We start from the raw sequence: 22,947 nt of genomic DNA on the forward strand, positions 1-22,947 counted from the left end.
GGTCTACAACACACGTTTTCAGCATTATTTATGTATTTGCTATCTACTGTATCAATCTATCTGTGTATTTATTTATTATTTGTTTTTTATTTGCACAGTTTGTCTTGTTTGCAATTAGTGTTTATCAGTCTTTGTGGGTAGCTTTTCATCGATTCTGTTGTATCTCTTTGCTCTGCTGTGTATGCTGACAAGAGGGGGAGTCTCAGTGTTTTATATGCTGACATTAGTACTCTGATAACAAATTTACTTTGAAAATACTTCCCCCCACCCCCACCCCATCAGTGGAAGTGGAACTACTGGCCACACAAGTTAGACAATAATTTAAAGTCACTAGAGACAGCAGATACTGGAAGAAAGTTGTAAACTCAGTCAGCTCCATCATAGGCACTTGCCTCCCCACAATCCAGGACATCGTCAAGGAGCCTTAAAAATGTCTCACGTGTCATTAAGGACCCCTATCACCCAGCAGACCATTCACAAACAAGAGAAAATCTGCTGGAAACCCAAGCCACACACACAAAATTTTGAGCCAAGACTCTCCATCAGAACTTCATCAGTTCTGTTTACACTTCTCCATAGATGCTGCCTGGCCTGCTGAGTTCCGCCAGCATTTTGTTTGTGTCACCCAGCCTATGCCCTCTTCTCATTGCTACAATCAGGAAGGAGGTACAGGAGCCTGAAAGCACACAATTCAGGAATGACTTCTTCCTCTCTGCCATCAGATTTCTGAATGGACATCAAACCCTTGAATACTACCTCACAATGTTTTTTTTCTCTTTTTGCACTGCATATTTAATTTAACATTTTAAATATAAATATCTACTGTAATTTATAGTTTTTATTAACATGCATTGCAACGTGCTGGTGCTGCCATACGAATTTCACAACGTACGTCGGTGATATTAAACAGACTCTGAATCGGGAGCAATGTACAATCTGCTGGAGGAACTCATCGGAGGGAGGAAAGAAATTGCCATCATTTCAGGTTGGAATCCTGCACCAAGACTAAGCGTGGAGAGCCGATAAGTACCCCAGTATGGGTCTACACCTCCCTCCCATGTGCTACCCCTTTCCACTGTACAAGCTGTGATGAATCTCTAAATACACATATACGTAAGTAGATAGAAAGATAACTAGACAGATAGATAGGTGGGTAGATGGGGTTTTTGTAGCAACCCATTTACTTTGTGGGAGTCGTTGCAATTGACTGGTTTCCTTCCAACCCCTCCCCCGTGCCCCTGAATTCATTAACAGTTTCAGTAATTACACACCTGCCATGTTGGCTTTGAAAACAGGATCATAGATTGTTAGTACAGGCTCTTGGATTACTCCTCCAATAAGTTAACACCTGTGTGAACAGGGTAGCCAAGGGGCAACTGCTGATAGCCACCCCATTGATAGGCTGGAATGGAGAAGGACTGCAAGGCAGTCAGGGTGGCTAGAAAGGGGATCCCGCCCGGTATGGAGGGGCCACTGCACAGGATCAGAAAAAGCAGCAGGGGGTCACAAACTCACTCCACTCCCTCAGGAGCACTAGCGCAGATGTCTTTAAAATGCCATGCCTTGAAAAGGCGGCATCGATCATTAAGGATCCCCACCACCCAGCACTGCTCTCCTCTCATTACCGCCGTCAGAGAGGAGGCACAGGAGCCTGAAAACATGCATTCAATGTTTTAGGAACTGCATCTTCCCCTCAGTCATCTGAGTTCTGAACAGAGAAGGAACTCATGATTACTGCTTCACTATTTTTGTTCTCTTTTTATACAACTTGCTTATCTTTCAATATCCATTCTTTATTATCATTTATAATATACTGTAGTTCATGTATTGCAGTGTACTGCTGTTGTAAAACAAGTTCAAATTTCAAAATAATTTTATTATCAAAGTATATGTATGTCACTTGATACAAATTTCACAACTTACCACAAAAAAACCTGATTCTGATTACTTTAACCAACTCTGTTTTTGATTGGAGTGCCCCGGCCACCATCCTGCAGCTCATTTGTTTCTGTTCCACATCTGCAAGTGCTACACTTTAGTACTGATGGGTGTTATATACTGGCGAGCATTCTGTGGAAATTCACCATAGCATCCACTGAGATGGAGCAGTTCAGCTGTCAGGAGAAACCGAATACATAGAAAACCTACAGCACAATACAGGCCCTTCACAAAGCTGTACCGAACAAGTCCTTACCATAGAACTACCTGGGCTTACCCATAGCCCTCTATTTTTCTAAACTCCATGTACCCATCCAGGAGTCTCTTAAGAGACCCTATTGTTTCCGCCTCCACTCCACTGCTGCCAGTAGCCCATTCCATGCACTCACCACTCTCTACATAAAAAACTTACCCCTGACATCTCCTCTGTACCTACTCCCCAGCACCTTAAAACTATGCCCTCGCATGCTAGCCATTTCAGCCCTGGAAAAAGCCTCTGACTATCCACACGATCGATGCCTCTCATCATCTTATACACCTCTATCAGGTCACCTCTCATCCTCCTTCGCTCCAAGGAGAAAAGGCCAAGTTCGCTCAACCTATTCTCATAATAAGGCACGCTCCCCAATCCAGGCAACATCCTTGTAAATCTCCTCTGCACCCTATGGTTTCCACGTCCTTTCCGTAGTGAGGCGACCAGAATTGAGCACAGTTCTCCAAGTGGGGTCTGACCAGGGTCCTATATAGCTGGAACATTACCTCTCGGCTCTTAAACTCAGTCCCACGATTGATGAAGGCTAATGCACTGTATGCCTTCTTAACCACAGAGTCAACCTGTGTACCAGCTTTGAGTGTCCTATGGACTTGGATTCCAAGATCCCTCTGATCCTCCATACTGCCAAGAGTCTTACCATTAATACTATATTCTGCCATCATACTCGACCTACCAAAATGAACCACCTCACACTTAACTGGGTTGAACTCCATTTGCCACTTCTCAGCCCAGTTTTGCATCCTATCGATGTTCCGCTGTAACCTCTGACAGCCTTCCACACTATCCACAACACCCCCAGCCTTTGTGTCATAGGTTAGGTTAATTTGGAAGTTTGTTTGATTGCTGAGCTTGGCAAAATGTTTGCAGACATTTCGGCTCTAATCGAGAAGATTAATTTTTTTTGGAGTGAAGGGTCTAAGGCAGGGTTTCCCAACCTGGGGTCCACAGGCCGCTTGGTTAGTGGTAAGGGTGCATAGCATAAAAAAGGTGAGGAATCCCCCATTTTACGGTGTGACCTTAATGAGGAATACAAGATATCTGAAGAAGATGGTGCCAGTGAAAAACACCACCAAGGACAACATCCTTCAGGCAGTTTGCGAAACTACTTCTTTCACTTCTTTTCCTTCTTATTTCAAATGTGATTCTGCTACTATTGGAGCCCAAGATCTGCATTTTGATGGTGTGTTTTTGGGCCATTTGAGCGATCTGTCTCCGAGAGGAGAGTTCATCATATATATATATATATATATATAATCTCTCTCTCTCTCTCTCTCTCTCTCTCTCTCTGTGTCTCTCTCCCTCTCTCTGTCTCTCTCCCTCTCTCTGTCTCTCTCCCTCTCTCTGTCTCTCTTCCCCCCCACCCTCGCTCAGCACTGCAGAGTCTTGGGTCTTGGGCAAAGTGGATTGAACTCTTTGGTTCACATTGTCTTGTGTTTCAGCTTTCCATGGGGAGAAGAGGGAGGAGGGATTGATATGGATTTGATAGTTGGCCTGCAAGCGTTGAGCTGAGAAGGTGTTTCTGAGGTGTCTGAATTCATGTTCTCTGATAAGAATAGCCCTGAATCTAACTCACCAGTCCACCACAGACCTATTCTAAGTGTAGACCAGGGTTAGACACAGCTATGCTGCTGCTCCAGCACACTCCCCAGTTTTTCTTGCTACCTCCCCTCCAAAGTACTGTAACCCTCTCCAGAGCTGAGTGAATCTACAAATCAAATGGACAGCTGTTCAACTTCCACTATCTCCTGTCCAGAAACCAGATCACTCCACTCTCCAAGCAGGCAGTGGGCCCACATAGAGAGCCAGTTTGTCATGGTCCGGTCCGAAGTCCACATTCCGGTTCACGGTCCGGTCCGCAGACTCCGGACTCCGAGTCCTCTGACTGTCCCTCGTTTCGGCTTGGGCTCAAGCATTTGCGCCTGATGCTCATCTTGTTGGCTGGAAATATAAGCGGCTCTGGGATTGAGGGTAGTTGGGGGGTTGTCCTGGCAGTCTTTGCTTGGAGTAACCCACTGGTGGAAGGTGAGTTCCTTCAAGTGAGTTATGGATTTGCTGTTCCGTAGCCTGCCGAGGTTGCTGGCTGCCTCAAGTCTTGAGGTCATCCCAGACCGAGCCCCTTCCTGTCCCTTGCCTCTGTCGGGTAAGTCAGGCCGGTTGCCGTTGTCCCACGGTTGGTTCTGTCCCTTCCCGTTCCTCGCCTCCGTCTGGTTTTGTCCCGCGACCTGCCCAGGAGTCCCGTGGCCCGCCCAGGAGGCTAGCTCCAGGAACCCAAGACTCTAGCCGGTTCTGTCCCTTCCTGTCCCTTGCCTCCGTCAGGTAAGCCAGGCCAGTTGCCATTGCCCTGCGGTTGAATCTGTCCCTTCCCGTTCCTCGCCTCCGTCAGGTTGTGTCCCGCGACCTGCTCAGGACTCCCACGTCCTGCCCAGGAGTCCCGTGGCCCGCCCAGGATGCTGGCTCCAAGAACCCAAGACTCTAGCTGGTTCTGTCCCTTGCCTCCATCGGGTGAGCAGGCCGGTTGCCGTTGCCGAGTAGCCGAGCCTCAATGACCTCCAAGATCCCCACGACTTCCAAGAACGCCACGAGCACCACGTACTGCGACCTGTCCCGTCCTTTAGTTTTGTTCCGCCCTGTTCCTAGTGTCTGCGTCCTGCATTTGGGTCCCGTCTCAACGCCTCCCTTATGACACAGATCAAAGTCATGGTCAACAGGTCCAGCAAATGGAACTAAATATCTGTAAAATAAGAGATGGGGAACAGAGGGACATATAGGGAAGGGATAAGAGTACAGAGATTGATGAAGACAAGAGATTCTGCAGTTTTTGGAAATCCAGAATAACACACACAAAATCATCTATAGAGAGGAATAAAGAGTTAATGTTTCGTGTGAAGACCTTTCATTAAGTCTGGAAACAAAGGGGGAGAATAGGAATAAGAAGGTGGGAGAAGGAGAAGGACTACAAATTAGCTGGTGATAGGTGAAGCCAGATGAGAGGGAAGATAGATGGGTTGGGAAAAGGATGAAGGAAGAAGCTGGGAGGTGAAAAATCTAAAGGACTGAAGAAAAAGGAATTTGATAGGAGAGAAAAGTAGACAATGGGAAAGAGAGGAGGAGGGGCCCCAGAGAAAGGTGATAGGCAGGTGAGGAGAAGAGAAGGGTAAGAGGGGAGCCAGAATATAAATGGAAAAGGAGTGAAGAGGAGGGGGAGAAATTACTAGAAGTTGAAGAAACTGATGTCAATGCCATCAGGTTGGAGGCTACCCAGGCAGAATACAAAGTGTTGCTCCTCCAACCTGAGAGGGACTTCATCGTGGCAGTAGAAGAGGACGTGGACCAACATATCAGAACCACGGTGGGGATAAGAAGTGGAATTTAAATGGGCGGCCACCTGGACATCCTTCCTGGTGTTTAACAAAGAAGTTCCTCAATCTACTCCTGGTCCCACTGGTACAGAGAAGCTATACCACCAGCATCGATGACCCCAACATATTTGCAGGTGAAGTGTTGTCCCACCTTAAAGGACTGTTTAGGACCCTAAATGATGATTAGGGAGGAGGTGACATATGTAGCATTTGGCAGGAGAGAGAGGTGGGATAGGAAGGTAGAGAGTGCAGGACAGAGGAGAGAGTGGGGGAGAGGAGGCAGCAGCCTAAAGAGAGAAGTGGGGGTAGAGTGAGAGGTGAGAGAGGGTGTGGGATCGGAGGGTAAAGAGAGAAAGGGGAGAGTATGAGTCCAGAAGCAGGGCAGTAAAGAATATGAAAGAGCGAGTGGGGAGAGGGAATGTTAGTGGAGAAAGGTGAAGGCAGAATGGGGTGGGGAGGGTGAGTGTTACAGAGAGGAAGAGGGTTCGAGGGAGAATGAGGGTCGAGAGAGAGAGAGTGGAACGGAGTGGGAAGAAAGGGCTGGGCTCAGTACGCGTCCGGAGTCGGGATGTGGCGACGCCTACATTTTGTTTTTTTAAATTAATGAATTTTGTGTGATTGCATTGTATGCAATGTCTTCCCAGTAAGAGTCTATCACTCTGATGCACCATCAATAACTCTCGGAAACGTGAGGCGAGATACAGGCTTTTATTCGCTGGAAGAGAGCAGTCAGCAGCAAGAGATCCCCACAGGACATCCTGGAGACTGAGGGAGGAGCAGTGCCTCCAATCGCCTTTATACAGGGGTCTGTGGGAGGGGCCACAGGAGCAGTCAGCAGAGGGGCCTGTCCAGACAGGTATATGTAGTTCACCACACTCTCAAAGCGCTGTGACCAGTTTTCTCTCTCTCTCTCTCTCTCTCGGAAGAGGCAGTCGACAGAGCGTTTGGCAGTTATCTTGGATTGGCTGTAAGGCTTGTTGACCAGCGATCAGCAGAAAGTCCTGGGGTGTAAATTATGGATCCCCGTCAAGCACAGCCATGTAAGTTAGCTCAATTTTATTTCGTTGTTTGGGAAGCGGGTGTAATCACTCGACGAGCCTGCTTGAGAAATTACGGGAACTCCTGCAAAGTTCTCCGCTACCAAACCGAGAACAGGCTTGCCGAGATTTGTTATGCGTCTGGGGAAAATGTGCATAGGACTAGTCTATCGCTTTGCTCTCTACTCTGGAACATACTATTGGGAAGAAACCAAAAATCTTAGTAAACCTCGAAGTCGGGGAGAAATATTTCAGTGTAAATTTCGACCCTGACCTCCGGAGCTGTCAGCATACTGTCAGCCTTTTTTCCACTACTTATTTAATATTTTATATATATTCTGTGCCCTGAGGGCGGAGGCATGCAAAGTGGTAGGTGAATTGGATGCTGGCTACATTCCTGTGTAAAGATAATCAAACGAGCGGCTACGGTGCCGTGGAAAAGGGCATTTTTAACGACTATACCGGGAAACGGAGAAGGGACTGGGACTCCTTGGGTTGGTCCCTTGTGGTGCCAGTTTGAACCTATTCCCTTCTGTGTAGTTTTAAGATCATTCCTTGAGTGTCGGAGCTGTGGTGTTGGGTTTGATCAACCACACCCATTCATGGTAAAGGTGACAACTTGCCTTTTGAATTTTAAGTCAAGCCACGTGGAGACAGTCTGCACCCTGTGGAGACTTTAAGCCCAGACACACGTGGAGTCTGCACCCTGATGTACAGGTACAGTGAGAAACTCGCTTTCAACCGCGTCACAAGCGCGCAACATGAGCAAGGGAGTGGCCGTGCAAAACAAGGCGCTTGTGCAAGAGACGTCCGTGATAATGCAAGAGGTGGCCCATGATGTTTCATTGCCGGGGTAGCGTTAATGTTGTGCAGATCAGTTCAAGAACCTGACCGCTGTAGGAAGGTAGCTGTTCGTGAACCTGGCGCGACAGCGGGTTTCTGGTCCTACCTGAAGGTAGCAGTGGGTAGAGAGCAATGGGACGATGGAGGCCATCTTCTTGAGAAAGCATCTCATGTCGGTGCTCTGCAGGTCAGGCATCATCTGTGGAAAAAGAAACAGTTAATGTCTGAGGTTTAAAATCTGCCCTTAGGTAAATAATTCCCTGCACAATGAGAGTGAGTTTGTCCTTAAGCAGAATCTGAATCAGAAAGGATATATAAACTCGGCCAGAAACCCAACCCTCCCCACCCAGGAACATCTCAAAAAGGAGGCATCAAACTTTAAGCACTCCCACCACGCAGGCCACCTCATTACTCCCATCAGAGAGGAGGTACAGGATCCTGAAGCCACACACTCAACGTTTTAGGAACAGCTTCTTCCCCTCCACCATCTGCTCCCAACAGACAATGAACACCACCTCACTATCTTTGCTCTGCCTTTTTTCCACTACTTATTTACTATTTTATATATGTTTCTTATTATAATTTATAGTACATTTTATGTATTTCACTGAACTGCTGTCGTAAAACAAAAAATGTCATGACATTTGTCAGTGATGATAAACCTGACTGAGCTTCAGATTCTGAGTAACACTTTGTGACTGGGGGGGCGGTGTCCTCTGTGACTATGTCCACAGTCTCTTCTTTCTCCTCGCACAATCAGCTCTTCTGTCATTTGCTCTTTCCTACCTTCCCTCCATTCTATCCCCACCTCAAGTCAAGGTTGAAGTGTAGCTGGCGTAGGTACAAGGAACGGCTTCGTTGCAACAGCGTCACAAGCACACAGGTGCAGACAACGCAAAATGTAAGCTGTACAAGGCACCGGCACATTTTCTTACATCTTAAACTTAGTTATCACTAACATTCCCCAGATTTGATGAAAAGCAATAGAAAGAGGGACAAAAGAAACATTTTAGCTGTTACATTCTATTTACTTAGTTTTGTATTTGTTATGTGTATTTGCTTAAACTGAACTTACCAAAGGTGTTGTACTGAATTGGATGCAAGATTTATTGACAACTCATTTGGTAATCATCCATTATTTTTTGAATAATGCATTCTGGTTGAAGGGCCAAATGGTCCCCTTTTCTTGCTTTCTATGTTTCTGACAATATCAAGTCAAGTCAAGTTTATTGTTATTTAACTATATACATGTATATAACGTATATAACCACATAATGTATATAGAAATGAGACATCGTTTCTCTGAAACAGGATGTAAAGCACAGTAGTACACATAGCACAATAGCTTATGAAGATAAGGATAACATTTACAGATGAATCACACATGAACAACTAACTAGAGTGCACTAATATTAAATATTGTAAGTTATGGAACAGATTAACCAGTGACACTTCGAATGCGATGCAGAAGGGAGTTCAGACGCCTAATAGCCTGGGGGAAGAAACTGTTTCTCATCCTGACCGTTCTTGTCTTCATGCATCATAGTCTCCTGCCTGATGGTAGAAAGTCAAAGAGGATGCTGGATGGATGGGTGGGATCCTTAATAATACTAAGGGCCCTGTGTACACAGCGTTCCTGATAAATGTCCCCGATGGATGGTATGGAGACCCCGATGATCTTCTCAAATGTCCTCACAGTCCTTTGTAGGGACTTCTGGTCTGAAGCTCAACTGCTCCCATACCAGATGGAGATGCAACTTGTCAGGACTCTCACAATGGTGTTCCTATAAAATACAGTTAAGATGGTGGTGAGGGGGAGCCTTGCTTGCCTCAATCTTCTTAGGAAGGGGAGGCGCTTATTCAGGGAGGTGCTATTAAGGGAGGTCATCTGTGATGTGAAACCCAGGAACTTTGTCCACTTAACTCTACAGAGGAGCCATGAAAGTATTCGCAGAGGGGGATTGTTAGTCTGCACCTACTTGAAGTCCACGGTGATTTCCTTCGTCTTCTCTATGTTCAGGCTTAGTTTGTTCTTCTCACACCAATCCACCAGCCCCTTCACTCCTCTCTAATCTCCATCTCGTCATCGTTCTTTGTAAACCAACCACTGTTGTGTCATTCGTGAACTTGATGACACAGTTTGAGCTGGATCCTGCGACACAGTCGTGTGTCAACAGTGTGAACAGCAGCGGGCTGAGCACACAGCCTTGGGGAGCGCCGCTGATCAGCATAATGATTTGAGAGATGTTGCTGTCCGTACAGACTGACTGTGGCCTTGCTGTTAAAAGATCTAGTATCCAATTGCAGAGGAATGTGCTGAGACCCAGCAAGGACAGTTTCCTCACCAGTTTCTGGAGTATGATGATGTAGAATGCGGAACTGAAATTTATAAACAGCTGTCTGGCATATGACCCTATTTTCCAGGTGGGACAGGACAGAGTGGACCACATGCTTTGCTTAGTGATTGTATTCAGCCCTTATGCACTAGATAGCTTGGCTGCCACACAGCTCCAGTAATCCAAGTTTAATCCTGATCTTGGGTGCTGCCTCTGTGGAGTTCGCATGTTCTCCCTGTGGCCACATGGGTTTCCCATAGATGCTCTGATTTCTACCCTCATGCCCAATGCATGCTAGTCAGGAGATTAATTGGGGACTTTAAATTGCCCCCCATTGTAGGTCAAGGGCAAGAAATTCAGGAAGAGTTGATACAGGAGTTAAAAATGGGATTTCTGTAAGTGGATACAAGATGGTCAACATCAACTTGATGGACCAAAGGGCCTTTATTTGAGCTGTATACCATTGTAACCATGGATAACAAATGGATATTCATTATGTCTGGAAAGGGGACTGATTGTGGAATGAAGCCTGGAGGCATAATGATGCTGTTTCCACTATTACTGGAACTCCCTGCAAATAACAGTAATAGCTTTATAAACAATTGCCAAGAAAGTGAGGCTCCGCAAAGGGTGTGTTCTCTCAAATCTCTTCTATTGCTAATTGAGAAACTAAAAGAAGTAATCCTTCTTGGAATTGTTGCATTACAGAATGTTTTAATTATCATCAGTAAGTCCCTTTCTGTACTTTATGGTTTAATCATGGACATTTTGTCATCTGTCCAAACCTTGTCTGAAGCATGGCAATAAGGCAGCTTGCTTCATCTCAACAATCTCCAGTCACCATCAGCTTCGTTGCAAGGCAACAAAAACATCTATAATAATTTCCAGACCCTTAGCGTATCAAGCTGCCGTTTCTTCGACTCCAGCTTGGCATGCTGCTTAACTTGAATTATGAGCATGAAGTAAACACGAGGACAAGAAGAAAACAGTGGCAATAGTGAGAGCGGATTGGCTGATTTTTGGATCCAAATGAGATGGATAAATATAAGTGAAGGACTAGAGATGGCTATCATAAACAGACATACACTAGTATGCAGATGTGATCACAAGGGAGCCAAAAGGGTCCTGTCGAAGGATTTTGGCCTGAGACATCGACTGTACTTTTTCCCATAGAGCTGCCCAGCCTGCTGTGTTCCTCCAGCATTTTGTGTGTGTTGCTCAGATTTCCAGCATCTGCAGATTTTCTCTTGCTTGTCATTATTTATAAGTGGTGTGTTATTGACAGGATAAATGATAAAAATTATGTTTTTATTATTTGTATGTGTGGTGAGGTACAGGTGCAATGTGAAACTTGGCTGCAGGCACACATGTTCAGGCAACGCACAGAGTGTTTTATTATAGAAGCCAATGAAGAAAGAGAGAAAAACAAGGCATGCAAAGTCAAGAACCCTCATGCAAAAAAAAGATACAATAAGAGATAAGTTCGTGGTGGTGTAAGAGGTGTTCAGTAGTGTCCTGAGTTAAGGTTAGGATTGTGCAGGTTGCTACAAGAATAGCTGTTCCCGAATCTGACAATGAACTGCTACATGGCTCTACCTAGCTGGGCACGTGTGAGGGTGAGGTTGTGTGAGTTGGGTAAGGGGTTCAGACACTCACTGGTAATCAGCGCTCCATCCTGGTTGCACGGTTAGTGTGGCCTATTGCTGGACACTGGCAGATCTTCCTCCAAGTATTCACAGACCACCCAGACCTTATCATCATTTGAGATTGTGTAGAACTGTTGGCTTGTGCATTGTGGAAGTGAGATTAGAAAAAGTGTGTGGGCCAGCTGGGACACTCAGTGAACTTGAGATCATAGGGTAATTAGACACTTGGTGAGGGTCAACAAAAAGAAGTTAAATTTAACCAGACCAGACATTGTTGCAACTGCCTCATTGAATGGACTCGGACCCCAAGATCGCTCTGATCCTCCATGCTGCCAAGAGTGTTACCATTAATACTATATTCTGCCATCATATTTGACATACTAAAATGAACCTCCTCACACTTATCTGGGTTGAACTCCATCTGCCACTTCTCAGCCCAGTTTTGCATCCTATCGATGTCCCGCTGTAACCTCTGACATTCCTCCACACTATCCACAACACCTCCAACCTTTGTGTCATCAGCAAAATAACTATCCCATTCCTCCACTTCCTCATCCAGGTCATTTATAAAAATCATAAAGCATAAGGGTCCCAGAACAGATCCCTGAGGCACACCACTGGTGACCAAACTCCATGCAGAATATGACCCATCTATAACCACTCTTTGCCTTCTGTGGGCAAGCCAGTTCTAGATCCACAAAGCAATGTCCCCTTGGATCCCATGCCTCCTTACTTTTTCAATAAGCCTTGCATGTGGTACCTTATCAAATGCCTTGCTGAAATCCATATACACTACATCTACTGCTCTACCTTCATCAATATGTTTAGTCACATCCTTAAAAAATTCAATCGGGCTCATAAGGCATGACCTGCCCTTGACAAAGCCACGCTGACTATTCCTAATCATATTATACTTTTCTAAATGTTCATAAATCGTGCCTCTCAGGATCTTCTCCATCAACTTACCAAGCACTGAGGTAAGACTCACTGGTCTATAATTTCCAGGTTTATCTCTACTCCCTTTCTTGAATAAAGGAACAACATCTGCAACCCTCCAATCCTCTGGAACCTCTCCCGTCCCCATTGATGAAGCAAAGCTCATCACCAGAGGCTCAGCAATCCCCTCCTTCGCCTCCCACAGTAGCCTGGAGTACATCTCATCCGGTCCCAGCGACTTATCCAACTTGATGCTTTCCAAAAGCTCCAGCACATCCTCTTTCTTAATATCTACATGCTCAAGTTTTTCAGTCTGCTGCAAGTCATCACTACAATCACTAAGATCCTTTTCCATAGTGAATACTGAAGTAAAGTATTCATTGAGTACCTGTGCTATTTCCTCCAGTTCCATACACACTTTCCCACTGTCACACTTGATAGGTCCTATTCTTTCACGTCTTATCCTCTTGTTCTTCACACACTTGTAGACTGCCTTGGGGTTTTCCTTAATCCTGCCCGCCAAGGCCTTCTCATGACCCCTTCTGGCTCTCCTAATTTCCTTCTTAAGCTCCTTCCTTTTAGCCTTATAATCTTCTAGATCTCTAACGTTACCTAGCTCTCTGAATTAAAAACTGTAATTTACAGTAATAAGCATATATTTTATATACACACACACACGCACACACATAAAAGTTAGATTAAATAAGAGTGCAAAAAGAGAAGAACAAAAAGTAGTGAGGTAGTTCATGGATTCAATGTCCATTCATAAATCTGATGGCAGAGGGGAAGAGGCTGCTCCTGAATTGTTGGGCCTCTGACTTCTGGTTCCTGCACCTCCTCCCTGAGGGGAGCAATGAGAAGAGGGCATGTCCTGAGTGATGTGGCATGTCTTTAATGATAGATACCCCATTTTTGAGGCATTGTGCTGGATGCTGGGAAGGTTAGTGCTGTGGGGGAGCTGAATGAGTTTAAACTTTCTGCAGCTTACTTCAATCCCATGCAGTGACCCCCCCCCACCCCCCCACCCCATACTGGATGGTGATGCAGGCAGTTAGAATGCTCTCCACAATGCATCTGTAGAAATTTGTGAGTGTCTTTGGTGACATATCAAATCTCCTCAAACATCTAATGAAATATGGCCGCTATTGTGCTTTCTTTGTAACTGCATCACTATATTGAGCCCAGTATAGATCCTCAAAGTTATTGACACCCAGGAACTTGAAATTGCTCACCCTTTCCAGTTCTGATCTCTCAATGAGGACTGGTGTGTGTTCTCTCGTCTAACCCTTTCTGAATAGCTGGCCGATGGTGTAGTGGCACTTGCACTGGATCTCGAAACGAGTGGTCTTAGTTTCGAATCTGGCCAGCTCCTTGCATGTTTTCCATCTATGCTGGGTTGAGCATTGAGCTACCAAGTCAACCTCATAAAAACAGACAAATGCTGAAGAAATGACAAGGTTGCCATCCGATGTGCCACAAGGCGTGGAGAGGGTCATTTCTGAGATCCACAAGTGATTCTTTGGTCTTAGGGTCAAGGTTTTGCTGCAACACCACTCAAGCAGCTGATCTATCTTGCTCCTGTATGTCTTCTTGTTATCATCCGAAATTCTACCAACAATAGTTGTGTCATCAGCAAATTTATAGATTACATTTGAGCTGTGCCTAGCCACACAGTCATGGGTGTTGAGAGAGTAGGGCGGTGGGCTAAGCACACATCCCCGAGGTCACCATTGTTGACTGTTAGCGAAGTTAAGAGGTTTTTCCAATCTGCACAGACTATGGCCTTCTGGTGAAGAGGTCGAAGATCCAGTTGCAGATGGAGGTACAGAGGTCCAGGTTTTTGAACCTTTTTTTGATCAGGCCTGTAAGAATGATTGCATTAAACACTAAGCTGTAGTCAATAAGCAGTAGCCTGTAACCAAGAAATTGGTACTTTTTTACATTCTACTTGGTCTTGTTCTAAAATTCAACCTTTTTGGACAAATTTAAGAGTTTTATTGGAACAAATTATTGGAATACAACTTCCACATAATCCAATATTACTTTTACTAGGTGATATTGAAGGGATAAAACCGATATCCAAATTGAATAAATATCAGAAAGAATTTATAAAAATTGCATTGGCAGTAGCCAAAAAAGCTATTGCAGTTACTTGGAAATTGGATACATATTTAAGTATAGATTGTTGGAAGAAAGAAATTTATGGCTGTATCCCACTTGAAAAAATTACTTATAATTTAAGAGATAAATATGAAACATTTTTGAAAATTTGGCACCCTTATTTACAAAAGATAGGATTAAATATATAGGTGCTCCGAAGATGAAATAATTGGTTACTTGGGGAAAGAAATAAATATATATACTAAAGTTATTACGAACTACATGGAGCATGTGGGGATCCTCCAATATCCAGGCATTCCTTTTTCTTTCTTTCTTTCTTTCATTCTTTCTTCTTTTTTTCTATAGGGATGTTAGGGGGGAGGGGTTAAGGGGAGGGGGGATGGGTAACACATATTTTCTTTTTCACACACTTTTATTCTGTAACTATTTGAAAACACAATAAAAAAAGTTTTTTAAAAAAAAGCAGTACCTGACATAAGTATTGGTATTGTCCAGGTGATCCAAGGCCACGTGAAGAGCCAATGAGATTGCACTCACTGTAGACCTATTGTGACGAAAGGCAAATTGCAGGGAACATGTAATCTTCACATAGGCTGCAGCTTAGGCGAGAATTGAACTTGGGTCTCTGTCACCACGAGACAGCAGCTCTATCAGTTTTGCCACTAATCACCTTCAAATCAAGATGGTGGTGATTGGTGGAGATCTGTCTTCCCAGCCCCAGGACATCACAGTAGTTATTTTTCAGGATAGTGACCTCGACCAAAACATCTTAAGCTGCTTCATCCATACCCTTCTTTCCATCATAAGGTCAGACCTGGCACTATTTACTTCATGGGGCAAGACCAGGACAACGTTCAGCCCTGAACTGCTAATTGGAAAATTGTATGCAGGCCATAGCAAATGCCAGACAAATGTCATATCCAGCATTAGAAAGTCTACCTGCCTCTGATCACCTTGACATCCATTGTACTTAAATGATGCTTGAAAAGATGCTGGAAAACGAAGCAACACACACAAAATGCTGATTGGATGTATATGACTTAACCACTTCCCTGTCAACTTTCTCCATATGCCCACACCCATTGTGGAAAAACTTCTCCTTCAGGTCCTTTTGAAATGTTTCCCCTTGCACCTTAAATCTATGTTCTTGAGTTTTACTTCAATGAGGAAACTTAGAAAGACTGCCTTGGTACTCTGCAGTGTTCTGATACTTTGGTTCTTTTGATTGTCCAGTCTGAACTGTCATAGTGACATACCCTGTGGTACCTTTAAAAAACACAGCTCCCTGCTTGACTGCCAATGTCTTTGGCTCAATGTGGAGAGGCTGGCAGTAAGGATTGGTGGGTAAGGTTTAAAAAGAACACCGCCATATCCAGCGGGCAGCGGAGTGAGAGGCAGCAGAGTGGTAGGGCTTTGGCTCAATGGGCTTAGGCAGTAACAGGACGAGACGAGATAGGTTTACTTGTGTTATTTGTGGAAAGGAGGAAGTATGAGTGTGAGGCTGGTGTTCTGTGCTCGGTATTAGACGTGGGAGGTCCTGGAGTCTCCCAGCCTCCCGGACGGCCACATCTGCACCAGGTGTGTCAAGCTTCAGCTCCTGAGGGACCGAGTTAGGGAACTGGAGATGTAGCTCGATGACCTTCGCCTGGTCAGGGAGAGCGAGGAGGTGATAGAGGGGAGTTATAGGCAGGTAGAGTCACACCGGGGCCACAAGAGACAGACAAGTGAGTCGCAGTCAGGAGAAGGAAGGGGAAGAGTCCGATATTAGAGAGTACCCCTGTGGCTGGACCCCTTAACAATAAGTACTCCTGTTTGAGTACTGTTTGGGGGGGGGGGGGGACAGCCTACCTGGGGGAAGCAACAGTGGCCGTGCCTCTGGCACAGAGTCTGGCCCTGTGACTCAGAAGGGTAGGGAAGAGGAAGAGGATGGCAGCACTGATAGGGGACTCTATAGTTAGGGGGTCAGACAGGCGATTCTGTGGACGCAGGAAAGAAACTCGGATGGTAGTTTGCCTCCCAGGGTCCGGGATGTTTCAGATCGCGTCCAAGATATCCTGTGGTGGGATGGAGAACAGCCAGAGGTCATGGTACATATTGGTACCAATGACATAGGTTGGAAAAGGGAAGAGATCCTGATAAATGACTGCAGAGTGTTAGGAAGGAAGTTGAGAAGCAGGACCACAAAGGTAGTAATCTGGGGTTTACTGCCTGTGCCATGCGACAGTGAGAATTGGAATAGAATGAGGTGGAGGATAAATACGTGGCTGAGGGATTGGAGCAGGGGGCAAGTGTGACCTGTACAAAAAGGATGGGTTGCACTTGAATCCCAGGGGTCCAATATCCTGGCGGGAAGGTTTGCTAAGGCTACTGGGGAAAGTTTAAACTAGAATTGTTGGGAGGTGATTACCGAACTGAAGAGACTGGGGAAGAGGAGGTTGGCTCACAAATAGAGAAAGCTTGCAGACAGTGCGAGAGGGAGGATAGGCAGGTGATAGAGAAGGGAACTTTATATAATTCCCTATTTTTTATAATTATTAAATGTTGCTTTTTGTTGCATGTCATGCCACCACACCAAGTAAATTCCTAATAAGTTTAAATGTATATAACAAATAAAGTTGAACTTCGATCCTTTATCCTTGATTTCTGCCCCTGTGATTCAAATACTGCCTTGATATGAAGGATAGTCACTTTCACCTCACCTCTAGAATCATCTGCTTTGTCTACGTTTCTATCAACATGGTAACGATGAGGTTGAGCTGAGAGGTCTTGAGGAATTTCAAACAAGGTTTTGGGAAGAGAGAATGACTTTATAGCACTGCTAGTGCACCTTCTGTCTCAATGTCAATGACTGAGAGTAGATTGATAGTTACAGTAAAGTAAGAAAGGTATGACCATGTTGATGGGGCTATATTACAGAACACCCAACAGTCTGGGGGATTTAGAGAAAGAAATTTGTAGAGAGATCGCGGACTGTTGAAAGAAACATAAAGTTGTTATATTATGTGATCATAACTTTCCACATATTGACTGGGACTCCCATACTGTAAGAGGACTCGATGGGACAGAGTTTGTCAAATGTGTTCATGAAAGTTTCCTTAATCAGTACGTATAAGTCCCAACAAGAGGTGTGTGATGCTTAATCTGCTATTAGGGAATGAGACAGGGCAGGTGACAGAAGTGTGTGTAGGGGAACACTTTGCATCCATTGACCACAATGCCATTAGTTTCAAAGTAAATATGTATGCAAAAAGTTAAGTCTTTACTTTATTGTCTCCAAACAATTGATACTAGAGTATACAATCATCACAGCGATATCTGGTTCTGCTCCCTGGGGTACAAATCGAAGTAAATATAATAAAAATTTAAATTATAAATCATAATTAGAAAATAGAAAAGGGAAAGTAATGTAGTGCAAGTCAGGTCCAGATATTTGGAAGGTACGGCCCAGATCCTGGTCAGGATCCGTTCAGCAGTCTTATCACAGTTTGAAAGTGTTATGCCTGCAGCCCCCTCCTTTGTGAGAATCGCAAGATCACTATTGGGTTGGGTCAGGGGACCCAGGAAGTGAGAGAGAGACGTGCAGAATGCCTCGTTCTCCGGCGATGTAAAGTCACGGGACATGGCCATTGTCTCTTGGAGACACATTTATGGATTGAGATGCTATGCTACGTGAACGCCCTCAGGCAAAAGTGGGCTGGGTGAGAAAGAGATTGCATCACCCCAACCTGATTGACATCTACAACCCTGCAAGTCAGGATAAAAGAGGGTCTGTAGGAACAGCTCCTCAGACGCACCAGAAGAAACGCTAGCGATCCCGTAATAGTGGGAAGCCATTTGAAGGAGGTCATGTGCGTTCAGTTCCGTTGCTTGGGACTGGTGGCTGGAACCACGGAAAACGGCTTTTAGCTAGCAACGGGGAAATCAACTCCCCCGACTCAAAGGACTGGCATCATAAAAGACCTGGGCAAGTTTAAACCGTCTCTCTCAAACCCAAAGAGCTGCAGCTTGAATGACAGTGACTTTTATTTTTCCATTGGACAATACATTATCCCCTAGACAACGATAGAGCTATTTCTTATTGATTATTATTATACCCGCGCTTTTAGAGTTAGTATTGACGAAGTATATTATCTGTATGTTTGCATTAATATTATTTTGTGTCTTTTTATCAATAAATACTGTTAAAAAAATAGTACCATCAGAATTCAACGGACCTCTCTATCTTTGCTGGTAAGTGACCCAGTTACGGGGTACGTAACAAAAGAAGCTGTTCCCAAATCTGGCCGTATGAATCTTCAAGCTCCTGAATCTTCTCCCGGAGGGAAGAGAGACAAAAAGTGTGTTGGCTGGGTGGGTCATGTCCTTGATTATCCTGTCAGCACTGCTCCGACAGCGTGCAGTGTAAAGTGAGTCCAAGGATGGAAGATTGGTTTGTGCGATGTGCTGGGCTGTGTTCACGATCTTCTGCAGCTTCTTCCAGTCTTGGACAGGACAATTTCCATACCAGGTTGTGATGCACCCTAGAAGAATGCTTTCTATGGTGCACCTATAAAAATTAGTGAGGTGTTTGAGGGGACAGGCCAAATTTCTTCAGCTTTCTCAGGAAGTAAAGGCGCTGGTGGGCCTTCTTGGCAGTGTACTCTGCCTGGTTAGACCAAGTCAGGTCATTTGTGATATTCACCCTGAGGAAATTAAAGCTTAAAACTTATAGTCTGGTCCGCAGGTTGAGATTCTAAATTAGAGAAAGGCCAATTTTGATGGTATCAGAAATGATCTGGAAAGTGTGGATTGGCTTGAGCTGTTTTCTGGCAAAGTTGTACTTGATAAGTGGGAGGCCTTCAGAAGTGAAATTTTGAGAGTATAAAGCAGTGGTTCCCAACCTCTTGTTGGCCATGCTCCACCTAATCACCTCTAAAATCCTGATGCCCCCTGTGGTGATATATAATTCTTATTATTCAAAAAGTGAACTCCTATTCACCTGGAGGAAGCCTAAAAGACCATTAACTTGGTTTAAACAAGCTTCCAAAGAACATGGCATTCATGAAAGAGAAAAATAAAAGAACCAAAGGACTGTTAAAGTTCTGAGGAAGAAATTACTAAGAAATTGTAAAAAAAAAGAACATTAAGTGATATTAAAATAATAATAATAAATAAATAAAACAATGCCGATTCGTTTCTACAGCATACAAAGACAGATACACCGTTTAAAAGAGATGACGCAATGTACACACCTTCACACCACCAAGAACCGAAAGCTACTGCAAAAAGCAGCATTGGCGCGACCTCGTACGAGTTTCTTACGCGTTTGGACTTGTTCATTCGTTCCTTCCTACATCAGTCAATTCAATTATGAAAGCCATTTGATGGTTGTAATGATAGTGATACACTATATATACAGTACACACGCAATTACACATGTACATACAAGTATTTTTATGTATGCATACTGTATATACACATATGTATTAACTCGCACACACACTCATACTCACACAGACTTACTAGAAAAAATTCACTGTTAATAACTCATTCTCGAATTGCCCCCCTTAAAAATCAAATTACCCCCCTGTGGGGCATATGCCCCACGTTGGGAATCACTGGTATAAAGCTTTGTATGTGCCTGTCAGAATAAGTTAAGGGTAAAAAGGAGGTGCATAGCAGATATAGGCAGTTAGGAACAAATGAGGTGCTTTTGGATTATAAAAAATGCCAAAGGACACTTAAGAAAGGAATTGGGAGGATTAAAAGAAGATATGAAGTTGCCCTACAAGGTAAAGGAGAATCCCAAGGGATTCTACAGATAGGCTAAGGGCAAGAGGATTGCAAAGGACTAAATTGGTCCTCTGGAAGACCAGAATGGTCATCCATGTTTGGAGCCAAGGCAGATGGGGGAGATCTTAAATAATTCTTTTCATCTGTATTTACTCAGTAGATAGACACAGATTCCATAGACGTTACGCAAATCAGGGTGGATAAATCCCCAGGGCCTGACAAAGTGTTCCCTTGGACCCTAAGGGAGGCAAGTGCAGAAATTGGTGGGGCCCAAGCAGAGATATTTAAATCATCCTTAGTGACAGGAGAGGTACCAGAGGATTGGAGGATAACCAATGTTGTTCTGCTATTTAATAAAGGCTCTAAACATAAACCAGGAAATTATAGGCTGCTGAGTATGACATCAATTGTGGAAAAGTTATTGGAAGGTATTCTAAGGTCCAGATGCAGAGGTATTTGGATAGATATGGACTGATTAGGGATAGACCGCATGGCTTCATGCGTGGAAGATCATGTCTATCCAAATACTTATACTATATCAGTTCCAGGTTCAGTTATGTAGAGTTTTTTGAGGAAGTTACCAGAAAAGTAGTGATTGTTGATGAAGGAAATGCAGTGGTTGTTGTCTACATGGCCTTTATTCAGCACTTGGCATTCAAGATGAATTAGTAAATTGGATTAGCCATTGGCTTCATGACAGAAGACAGAGAGTGGTAGTAGAGGGTTGCCTCTCTGTCTGGAGCCTTTGATTAGTGGTGTGCTGAAAGGATCGGTGCTGTGTCCATCTATATCAACAACCTGGATGATAATGTGGTTAGCTGGATCAGCAAATTTGTAGATGACACCAAAATTGGGAGTGTAGTGGAGAGTGAGGAAGGCTATCATGGCTTGCAGAGGGATTTGGAAAGTGAAGAGTTTAAGGTGGAACCTGAGGGGAAACCTGTTCGCTCAGAGAGTCATGGGAGTGTGGAATAAGCTGTCAAAACGAGTGATACATACAAGCTCGGTTCCAACATTTAATTGAAGTTTAGATAGGTACATGGACAGTAGGTGTATGGAGGGCTATGGTCTCGATGGGAGTAGGCTGTTTAAGTGGTTTTGGCATGGACTAGATGGGCCTGTTTCTGTGCTGTACTTTTCAAAGACTAAATTACCCAGACTAGGTTTTTTCTGCTTTTTGAAAAAATGAAATAATTGTGCTATATATCACATTGTCTCATGGATGTCAATGTGTAAACGGTACAGGATCAGGCTGCTTCGTGGTGTGGCTGCTTCTGAAGCACCTGTATTTGGAGATGTAGCTGGAATGACGCCTGGTCTTATATTCATTACAGCGTTACTAAATACTGAACACCAAGGCATTCTACAAGTATGTGAAGAGCAAAAGGGTAAGACATGAGAGAATAGAACTAATCAAGTGTGACAGTGGAAAAGTGTGTATGGAACCAGAGGAGATAGCAGAGATACTTAATGAATACTTTGCTTCAGTATTTATTACGGAAAAGGATCTTGATTGTAGGGATGACTTGCAGCGGATTGAAAAGTTGGAGCATGTAGACATTAAGAAAGAGGATGTGCTGGAGATTTTGGAAAAGTTGGATAAATCTCCAGGACTGGATGAGATGTACCCCAGGTTACTGTGGGAGGTGAGGGAGGAGATTGCTGAGCCTCTGGCAATGATCTTTGCATCATCAATGGGGACGGGAGAGGTTCCGGAGGATTGGGGAGTTGCGAATGTTGCTCCTTTATTCAAGAAAAAGGAGTAGAGGTAGCCCAGGAACTTATAGACCAGTGAGTCTTACTTCAGTGGTTGGTAAGTTGATGGAGAAGATCCTGAGTGGCAGGATTTATGAACATTTGGAGAGGCATAATATGATTAGGAATAGTCAGCATGGCTTTGTCAAAGGCAGGTTGTGCCTTACGAGCCTGATTGAATTTTTTGAGAATGTGACTAAACACAAGGTAGTGCAGTAGATGTACTGTATATGGATTTCAGCAAGGCATTTGATAAGGTACCCTATGCAAGGCTTATTGAGAAAATAGGGAGGCATGGGACCTGTTCTGGGACCCCTTCTCTTCGTGATTTTTATAAATGACCTGGATGAAGAAGTGGAGGGATCGGTTAGTACATTTGTTGATAACACAAAGGTTGGGGGTGTTGTGGATAGTGTGGAGGGCTGTCAGAGGTTACAGCAGGACATTGATAGGATGCAAAACTGGGCTGAGAAGTGGCAGATGGAGTTCAACCCGGTAGGTGTGAGGTGGTTCATTGTTGTAGGTCAAATATGATGGCAGAATATAGTATTAATGGTAAGACTCTTGGCAGTGTGGAAGATCAGAGGGATCTTGGGGTCCAAGTCCCTAGGACGCTCAAAGCAACTGTGCAGGTAGACTCTGTGATTAAAACAGCAATGGTGTTTTGGCCTTCATCAACTGTGGGATTGAGTTTAAGAGCCGAGAGGTAATGTTGCAGCTATATAGGACCCTGATCAGACCCCACTTGGAGTACTGTGCTCAGTTCTGGTTGCCTCCCTACAGGAAGGATATGGAAACTATAGAGGAGATTTACAAGGATGTTGCCTGAATTGGGAAGCATGCCTCAGGAGAATAGGCTGAATGAACTCGGCCTTTTCTCCTTGGAGTGGCGGAGGATGAGAGGTGACCTGATAGAGGTGTATAAGATGA

At 44.4% G+C, this 22,947-nt stretch overlaps 1 protein-coding gene across 1 annotated transcript in view; it reads left to right on the forward strand.

Annotated features, from left to right (window-relative positions):
* Positions 1-6,444: 6,444 nt before the first annotated feature.
* LOC140741922 (protein SSUH2 homolog) overlaps positions 6,445-22,947 on the forward strand; it is a 65,705-nt gene continuing 49,202 nt past the window's right edge. Inside the window, exon 1 of the mRNA XM_073072491.1 lies at positions 6,445-6,611. Coding sequence (XP_072928592.1) covers positions 6,587-6,611 — 25 coding nt within the window. The 5' untranslated portion in view covers positions 6,445-6,586. The remainder of the gene's footprint in view (positions 6,612-22,947) is intronic.

The sequence above is a fragment of the Hemitrygon akajei genome, chromosome 19 (assembly GCF_048418815.1).
Source record: "Hemitrygon akajei chromosome 19, sHemAka1.3, whole genome shotgun sequence".
Classification (NCBI taxonomy): Eukaryota; Metazoa; Chordata; class Chondrichthyes; order Myliobatiformes; family Dasyatidae; genus Hemitrygon; species Hemitrygon akajei.